Here is a 10,255-nt window from a genome sequence, read left to right as displayed (position 1 = left end):
TGACTGAATTGGAGACGTGTGAGCATCTGAATTTAGGTTTTTAATGAATGAATGCATGTCAGCTTCTGGGAGGTTGTCTAATCCTGTGTAATCCCTGCCTGATGAAACCAGATAGAGTGGAAATATTGGCAAAAGAGAGGGATTAGTGACCATGGAGTCTGGCAAAACATGTGATCGCAGCACGAGCACATACTTTACTCACACATATGCAGCTCTCCCCTGGCACACGCAGACAACACGCCACAGCAATCGCCTCCATTCATGATTCTACCGTATGTAATGCAAGAAAATGAGAGCCCGGTGTGCGTATGTGTGTTACTAAGGGGGGTGTGAGTGTTCCCATAGACGTCCCTCAATCCAAGTCCAAAACCCAGCCCATTGTGAGGGATCCACTGTTAAAAAGGGGTGGGAGTCAAATAGACAAACTCAATGTGTGTGTCCTGACTGCTGCACACATGTTCTCTTCCTGAGGACAGACTGTGAAGGACAAAGCGACCTGAATCACTTGAGCTTTGGGCAAACGAAAGATTAAAACTCCTCTCTGGGTGAAATAAATAAATAAAATAAAATCTGTGCACCAGACTGAATGGTTCAGGGCTTGACTTGCAAACATACAGCAGGACTGTGTCTTAACCATAGCACACAGACTCAACTCTACGCTCCCTTTAGACTGTCAACAAAGAGATTAAAGGAACTGTTTTACATTTTGGGAAATACGCTAATAGACTCTCTCACCAAGAGTTACATGAAAAGATTGATGCCACTGTCTGTTAACTTTGGAGTTACAGCCAGCCTTCTCTACTTTGCAATTTTTCCTTTGACCATGTAGTGCCCATTTTCATATGTTGACACGGTCAATAGTTATCTTGTGGCATTGTGAGGACATTTGGATGTTCATGGTGGCAGGTTCATGCCCACAGTGCTAAAAGGTATATTTTTGAACTTCTGACAGAAGCAGCTTTCACCTTGCTTCTAGTCTTTATGTGACTAACCACGTCATTAAGGTCTGGTCATATTTAAAATCAGTTAATTCCATGTAATTTCCGTTACATTTCATGTAATCCCCATGATCCATGGATTCGCTCATTGGGGCAAAGTAAATTGGAATCTTACACAAGTTACACTTTGCAACTTTGACAAGTGAATTCACAAGTTAGCAAGTAGTTAGAGCATTTCCCCCCCTTTAGTAACTCTTTATTGAGGGAAATGATGTAAAATCCTAAGAACAAAATACCAAGGCAGAGTTAAAGGAACAGTACAAAGAAAAGTCCATGTAGCTATTAATACTAACTTATGCGAAGTAGCTAAAGCCTGCCTGAAAAGTCGCTAGATGTGGCTAGATTATGTCACACGTTAGTTTACATACCATTACTGTAGAGTCTCACACAAGGTGGTTTTTCAAACCAATATCCTCACATTAATATGCATCTAAATACCTTTTAATTTTATAAACTTTCACAGCTCATCCACATTTCTGTCTGGCTGATGATGCTCTGCCCCACTCACTGAAAAGACACTCTGGGGAGCCTCAGCCACATGAGAGCATGTCTGCCCAGATTTGTCGCTAAGCTCTTAAAAGGTCATCAAATCTGGTTAAAATACCTGAAATTGGCAATACTGGAACTATTGTAACTGACTAGTTCTATTCTGTTAGCCCTTACTTAATTCCACACCAAACTACTAGAACGAAATATTTTTGCAAAGATGTGCAGCTTTTTCTGTGCCTGGTGTGACCAGGCCTGAACTGAAGGTTGGAATTGCGAAATAGGTAATGTTGACTGTGATGAGTGTTATAGGTTTGTTTTCAATGCATCAAAAAGCGTTTAAGCCTCTCTTTGAATTTAATCTTAAAATCAACAGCACTGCATCCTGCTGCTACAGACCAAAAGTGGATGACAGCTGTGCCAACAATAACATGAGAAAAATTGTCATGGATATCACGTGACAGGGCAGGAAACGACAGCTACTGTACACGAAGGTCCAGTCAAATGCATTTGTGCTAATCCCCTGGCTATTCTCAAAAGGCATTTTTACATACATTATTAAATGAAATCCATCTGAACTGTAAAGCCCTCATGCATGCCACTTCCCTACCACGCAGCAAAGGAAGGTGAGCCTTTAAATACAGATTGTCATTGGACACGGTCAGTTATCCTTATTGGATGCAGCTGCTGCGCATTTTGGATAAACAGTCACACAATTTTAAGGTAACAAAAATACTGGGCATCAGGATAGTTTAGCCACTTCAACACTTGACATCACTGATTGGATGGAGACACTGCTTTCCTGCATGCTTTGTGGAAAGTTCAGTAACAAATTAATTAACGTAATTAACAAATCTATAGCTTAACTCTAGGACACTCTGCACATACAGAAAATAGACTTGCGTAAGGACTGAAGAGATTTTGTGTTTGACCTATTTTGTTGAAGCTAATTTTCTCCATGTTCCTAGGTAAGTGGGCTTCATTAGCAGCTGGTTGAGGCTGCTCATACAGAGAAGGCTTAATGGATATATAATGTTTATTAAATCTGATGAATGTGATGTGATAACTGGCCTTTTATCTGTTCTGTCCGACATGCATTAGTAGGTGATCCTTTACATGTTTGGGATATTTTTGGAAGCTTTGTGCATAGCTTTTACTACATACTTCACTATCATTTCACCCAGAGCACATTCATTTAAGATAAGAATATTACGCAATACAAAATACAGAGGAATATATAATTTACCCATATATAAGATACACCTCTATCATGAATTTGATAAATATTCTCTTGATTGGGATGGGATGCAAAATGAGCCTCAATTAAATAATACCTAACAAAGATAATCACGGTTACATATGTTGGCAGCAGCATGATGATTGGTTGTCAGAATCATACTAATGGCAGCAAATTCATTTTCATCTGGAAGAAACTAACTCTGCAAAGTCATACTCTAATCTTGTAGGCTGATACCAGGTGTATGTCCCCGTTTTCCTACTGTCCTCAAACAGGTAAAACAAATGAATATGAATTGAAATGAGTCACTTCCATCTGTGTAAGTGAAGTGGTTAAGATCTAACTATCACTATACTGTACTATAGAAAATGAATTCACCTTAAAGTTGAATTTTTCATTTCATACATAAGGATCGAGATTTACTTCCATCACTGATATTTTTCTGAATTTAACATGGCTGAATTATTAGTAATGTGCCAGGAGGGAAAGAGAGGAAGTTAATGAGCAAGGGTCAGACGGCATCTGTGTAGTAGAGCAGTTCATTAAATGATACATTGTGGGAAAGCTTTTGTGAGTCAAAATAGAAATAACACATTTAAAATCGTAAATTGCTCTTATTGACCACTAAACCCCTATTTGCAGCCTCTCCAAAAACAAAAGTAAAACTGTAAGGAATAGATTATAAAAAGTGCTCTAATGTGTTCATCTGCTTTAAAGCAGATGCAATTATTAGCATCTCCAGCTAACTAGCTTATTAACCACAGTCGTAACCAAGGCCAGTATGTTTATGGGGTTACAGGTTATGTTAAAAAAGCCCCGTTCATGACTAGCACATCCCCTGTATGGAAGCTGGTCCTGGATGCTATCAGGGTTTAGGTTTAGCGTACACTGTTTTATCCCCAGCCAACGTTAGCTGACGAAGTGTGGGTGGATGCTGGGATACTATCTGCCTGGGGTGTCATGCCATTGTTCCGATGGACCATTGTTCCAAAACCCCAATAGTCAGAAAAATGTCCCACTGACCAGAAGGCCCATTTCTCTGACAGCCTGTTATCCTGAAAAGTCTTGTGACACCAGATGATTGGAGATCTCAGCACATGCTCGTTGGACAATGGCGAGAACAGCCACTAGCAAACTTAAGGCCCTTTACTTCAAGGACACGCAGGGGTTTAGAGACTGGCTTGTTAGTCTACCAAAGAACAAAATGGCCATTGCCCAGAAGGCCCATTGCTCATAAAAAACACACTCTCAATGCAGTTGCACTGCTTGAAAGCTACATGGTGAACCAGTGTGTGTATTACATGGTTTCGCTAATCCAAACTATGATCTTTTCCTTAACTTGGTTCCTAAACTAAACTCCATGGCATGAATTGGGGGGTCCTTGACACAAAAAAGGATAGTGTCAGTGTCATGCTTTGGCGTGATACTGAATTTAGTATTTGGGAAGCAATGACCTTGCTTTTGGTCCAATGGGACTTTTGTTTTAACTACTGGGATCGGAACAATGGCCCCCCAGGCAGATAGTCAGCATTCTCGCCAATTGACCAAAAGAGTTAAATTACCCTGCCAAGAATACAACACGTTCTTACTCCCAACTCAACTAATACTGCCACTTGGTCAGTGGCCCTCCACAGACCACTGGCTTCCTACTTGTGATGTCACAAAATCCTGCTGGTATGTCCACATGTTAAACTGAGACTTAAAGTAACAACAGAGAAACTTGACACCTTCAACAGATGAATGTGAAAACTCAACCTCTCATCATGTTAAAACATTATATAGGCTAAATTATATATTCATAGACTTTTAAAAACATGCAGAAATGTTCAAAAACAAATCCAGGTCAGGCATAGACTAGAACAATTTCATGTTTAAGAGGCACAGAGAGAGATGCAAAGGCACGTCTTTTCCTTGGTGCCCCTCTCTGGTGGACATCTTCACTAGTTTCATATTCATCACAGTCTCTGATTTTGATGTTGCGTTTGGAATTTTGAATGAGCATTGAGCAATGAAGCGAGCCAAGAAACAAAAACACAGTTCTTCAGATTTTCATCCATCTTCAAGGAAAGCAGATATGGCCAAAGTCGATGCTCGTAATTGTACTACATTCACATTTGTATCACATTTTTCTGTAAAATAACCTATCTAGGGAGGGTTGAATTAAATACAAACTGCCATAATTATACCCAGAATTACACATTTCAAATACTGAGTGGATGGGTTTTGGCCCTTATGGGGTACCTATAAAATTTTCATTAAGGGGAGTTTAAGAAGTCAGATCACAGCTGTCATCCTAATGAACTGCAGAGAATTGCGTTGCTTAGGCTCCAATAAGAGCCCGGAGGACCAATCAGTGTTTCTCTTTTACTTCACATTAGCATCAATTTGGCATTTCAGCTCTAACTGCCTCTGATTAGATGTTTAGAATGAAATCAGCACCAAACTTCTTTTATCAAGTGATTGGACCACTCCAATGCAATAATATAAAAATGTGGTAGTTACGCATAGTACTGAGCATAATTCCTATACAATTATAGCGCAATAATAATGACTGTAATAATATTCAGAACTATGTAACTGATCAATAATGGCAATAATGTTTATTGTACTGTGTGTGTATTTTATCTGTTTTTCTTATGCAACGTTTTCCTCTGTGTGTTCTGATTTTACATACTACTTATCCTACTGATCCTGTAAAAACAGTTGTACAGTGTCTTTTGTGCTTTGTCTGGAGGAATCTGGGGACATGCAGTTAAAAAGATTTAAGCATTCATTCTCAACATACCATCGAGCTGCATTGTGGGAAATGTAGGATCCAGTTTTTTCGGAGCTTGATTTGTAGTAGGGACTAAAAGGCAGGATATGTCGGGCTATGCTGCACCGATGTGGACTGTTTGTAATCTGTTTAGAGGAAGTTGTAAGTGCAATGCAACCTCACTGGAATTCCCGGCATATTTAAACGATGATTTATGCTCAGTGTTGACTAATTTGCATTGTGTTTAAACCAAGTGTGAACCTATCGTGACATCACCCATTGGTTTGTGGAGTACCATTTTGAAGCCTCCAGTCTGGTGTTATGGTCATCGCCATGAGGAGCCAGACGTGATGTACTGCGAGTTGACCTGCACTCATTGGCTGTGCAGTTTCGACTTGTCCGTAGCAGGAAACAATGGTGGCTCGCTTGGTCACACACAATCTCATATTCCAGATAAACAGTACACTAAAATATGTTCCTGAAACGATTTTAGGTGAAAAATATGCAACACAGTAACAGAATTCTGGTTCATGTATCAGCGTTCATGTTACACACTGGACTTTTAAGTTAGCCTGTATTACATACAGTAATGATTATTCAATCTGGTTATATGTCATATTGCTGTGTAATGAAGCTCAATGATGCTAAAAAAGCTGTTCATAAACCATAATGTCGTCTGTTGTCTCTTCAGAAGGCTGGTGAGGTGCGGTTTCTCCACTCTGCTAACCTTTATCAGATTGTTCATGGATCTTTAATCCAGCCACAGACCGGTTTAATACAGTAGCACACTAACAGGATTGGTGATGTTAACCCCCAGGGACATGGCTGCCAGCTGTTCCACCCCCCTGGTGGTGGGTCATCACATACAGGGCCACTGATGGGTGGAGTGTGGTGGGAGGGGATGCCTGAAAATTGAGAGGATCTTCTTAGCTTAGAGCAGATTGCCGCAGCGACAGGACGAGAGGGATGCTGAGCCCACCGGTGCTTTAAAACATCACGGAGGATTGGATATTTCACACAGCGTCCCATCTGTATCCTGGAGTTTTTCTTCATTCACTCTTTTTTTTTGCTTCTGTCTTCCTCCTCTCACCTGGATTTTAGGCTTTTGGTTGGGTACATTTATGGGTTGCTGGTAGGACGCAGGACAGGTGACTCACGATGGCCGTGGCTTTGGACGCAGTGTGGGTGAGGGTGAAGAACGTCTGCAAACAGAATGGGCTCCTCATCATGTCGGTGCTGGCTGTGGTCATTGGATGTCTTTTGGGATTCTTCCTAAGGACACGGCGCCTCACAGAGCAGGTCAGTCTGTCTCCTCCCCCTGACCCAGTGTGACGTCATGCAGGCAGAAGATGGGGTTTGAGAGAGAATCTTTGCCCTGTGCCTGTAAAACCTGGAGCATCACACTGAGTGCTTCTTCTCATTTATTCTCCTCTTTTACTGTGTTTTTTTTTTTACCACAATTTCACACTGCGAAAAGTGGTGATCGTTTGATCATTATTTGCATGTTTTAGCCCTTTTTCAAGAGTTCATGTAAACTGTTTATTTTCTAAAATCATATCATTGTGCTTCTGGATTATATTTCTGCAGTGGCAGAAAGTAATTAATTTAAGTACTTTAGTCACTGTACACTTTTTTATGATACTATGTTTTTATTTAACAGCTTTTGCAGGGGTCAGGGGCCCAAATTCATGATTCCAAGTATTTAATTAAATATATATGCCTGGAATGACTACTTGCTAACTTTTTTCACTGTTAAAAGGATCTCAAAATATATCTAATCAAAACTAATCAATTTAAACTGAAAATGAATAGAATTGCCGTATACCTGATGCCTGTCTCAAAGTATCATCACGTTGATGGACTCACACTGATGTCAGTGCTGTGAATGTATGTTGTACATGCCCTCTTTCACCATAGAGGCTTGGTGCCACATATAGCACAGGTGGGTAGGGGGCCACCGGGCATCTGCCAACCGTATTTTGTTCCACTATATGTTCGGGGGGGGGGAACGGCGTATTTCATTGTAAAAACAAGCGAGGCTTCTCTTTGTCTTAGTACTTTCGACCAAATTGGTTTAGAACCTGAAAAATGTATTTCCAGCCAGAAAGTTTTCCCTGGGAACCGAAGTGGGTGAGTCATATTCTACAGGTCGGTGTGCATTGTGCAGTGCACTCTGTTGATGATGTATCCAATTACAATTATTTCACCTCTAAACTGGTGGAAATTCAGACTGGTTTGCTAGATAGCACCAAGATTCAAAGAATCCTGGAGCAAACCTGTTCAGGAACCAGAACTAATTTGGTGGAAAAGGTCCACCAAAATCAGGTCTATCTATGCGTTGGGAGCCACTTGTGTCTTGTTAGGACCCCTTGTTCCATTTTATATGTCTATGAGTTGCTGGATGTTCCACATTTCCCCTCTAAATTTCTCACATGGTTCCATATAAATAAGAAAGTCTTGTTTTTCTCTTCCTTCTTACTCCATTAATCATCTCGCAAGTCCTCAGATTTACCTGGTGACCCTTTGAAAGGTCCATATTACAGAATGAGTACTTTTTTCACGCCTTCCAGGCAGCCTTTGGGTTCTGTTACTGTCATTACGCTATGAAAATTAAATTATAGGCTTAACATTTTCTTGGAATAGGAAATATTAATTAACATCACATTGGCTTTATTTTCAATAGATATCAGTATGGTATGGTTGCACTGTAACATGACAGCTGACTTTCATACCAAGTGGAAGCTTAACAATTTAGAAGTCTAAAACTGTATTGGAATAATATAACTCGTAACATTATTTTAAATTCTAGTTAACATTTCCACAGTTACTAAATACATCAGGCTGATAACTGGGACAATGTGAAGAGCGAGTTAGACAAATCAAGTGAGCAGCTTCTAATTTAGTTGCAGTCTTTTTAGTCTTTAATCAAGCTTACAGCAAACACACTGATGTCACAGCTTGAGGCATTGTTCTGAACGCAGCCACCAAACAGCTTTATGGAGGGGCTCCATAAACAAAGTGCAGCCTTTTCTTTCCCATCACCCCTCTGACTAAAGCTCTGTCATATTCTCAAAATGGCCTAAAAATAGCTTGTGGCTATTTCACTCTCACAATAGGGGATTACAATCCAATCAAACAAATGCTTTCTCTAATTGTACATCAAATAAGAGTGCCTGTCAGTGTGACACACAGGAGGCACAGACCTTATGTTTCCAGACAATTTATAGAGGCTTGAGGGTCGAGAGGGGAAGTGTGGGAGATCTGTTTGTGTGTTGTGTGGGCACGCGCCTGCCCGGCATTAGCAAAGTGAGATGAGATGAAAAATGTCTTATTTCTGAGGAGAAGTTACAAGTCGCAGCAGCAGAAAGCTAAAGAATTAGCACAAATTAGAAAAAAGAACATTCATTAAAAACTATGGAACTTATTTAAAAGCCCTAGAGAACTTCCACACAAGAACACGCTGAGTAGAAATGAATGGATGATGAATCTATGACATAAATCTGGATTATAGTATTAGGGCTGCAGAATCACACCATCAGCTGCCAGTCAGAAGGACAAAGGAAGTGAAAGATTAGGAAATATTTATACTTATACTGATGTGATAGAAATTTTTTTTTACATAATGTTGTCTACATAAACCCATGCATGTATAAAAAGTGACGTAGACATTTATACATTTATTGTTCAATAATTAAACAATAGTATATTGTGTGAAGGATGGCACACACATTATAGTTACAATATAAACAATATAAGCATAGATATTTGAACAAAGTTAAAGATCTCCTACAGTCACACTACACATAGTCTGCTTGGAACAATAATGAGTGACTGATGTGTTTTTTCCACAAAAAAAGTATAATTTCCTCATTAAAATCTTCCTTAAACCTTAAAGTCATCTACTCTACCACATTTAATTCTATAATCTATGAATATGCTACTTTATTTCATTTTTAAAGTTTCCCTGCTGGACACAAGATGTCTCCTACTTCACTGTAAAGTCCATTCTCAGTGGATGTGCACCAGTGGCTTCAAGTTTCTACATCACACTGTACAAGTTGCATACTGGACCAGGACTGACCTCCAAACTATTTGTGATGTCACAAATCATGCTGGTAGGCCCCGCCCCCTAAAATCAGATGTTCAATGAGCACAGAGAAACTTTCTACTTTCAGCAGATGAATGTGAAAACATCCTTCTAGTGTCAAACTCTGCACAGACAGTATTGAGCACAGTGAAGCTCTGCCATGAATTCTATCTTTACAAAGTTTCTAATGTTCTGTTTTTATTGATAGTGCCTAAATGTGTAAATTCAATGATGTGTCTATTACTGATATGGAATATAATATTTGTAGGTATGTTTTCATTAGTGTATGGTCAACTGAAAATAAGAATTTCGTTAGAAAAAGATAGGACCTTTCATGTTTTTTGCAAGTTTCATAGCCACTCCAGTTTCTCCTACACTGGCTTGGAATGGGATGGAGAGGTGAGGGGGTTGTAATCTCCAACTACACTGCTAAATGCTATTAAACCCTAAAATCCAAAAATGCTTTATACTATTCCCCATAATGCAACCAGTGACATCTCTTTCTTAGACGCTCCAACACCCACGTGTCTCAAACCATATGCCCCCAGTTTGTAAAGCAGACTGTCTTTTATAGATTTGTAACCTCCAATACAACATAATGACAGAGTTTTCCTTTGACAAAATATTTTTCAAGCTCATACAGTGCTTGAATAATGGTAGCTGGAAGACTATTCAATCTATGTATTATTTTC

The 10,255-nt window shown here is 39.6% G+C and overlaps 1 protein-coding gene across 2 annotated transcripts in view; it reads left to right on the top strand.

Annotated features, from left to right (window-relative positions):
- Positions 1-6,427: 6,427 nt before the first annotated feature.
- Positions 6,428-10,255, top strand: part of slc1a7b (solute carrier family 1 member 7b) — a 31,489-nt gene continuing 27,661 nt past the window's right edge. For both annotated transcript variants that reach the window (XM_051377497.1, XM_051377496.1), the window contains exon 1: positions 6,428-6,775. In XM_051377497.1, coding sequence (XP_051233457.1) covers positions 6,635-6,775 — 141 coding nt within the window. In that variant the 5' untranslated portion in view covers positions 6,428-6,634. The remainder of the gene's footprint in view (positions 6,776-10,255) is intronic.

This window comes from Dicentrarchus labrax, unplaced genomic scaffold (assembly GCF_905237075.1).
Source record: "Dicentrarchus labrax unplaced genomic scaffold, dlabrax2021, whole genome shotgun sequence".
Taxonomy (NCBI): Eukaryota; Metazoa; Chordata; class Actinopteri; family Moronidae; genus Dicentrarchus; species Dicentrarchus labrax.
Note: the sequence above shows the minus strand (reverse complement) of the source record. Positions and strands in the feature narration are given on the sequence as shown.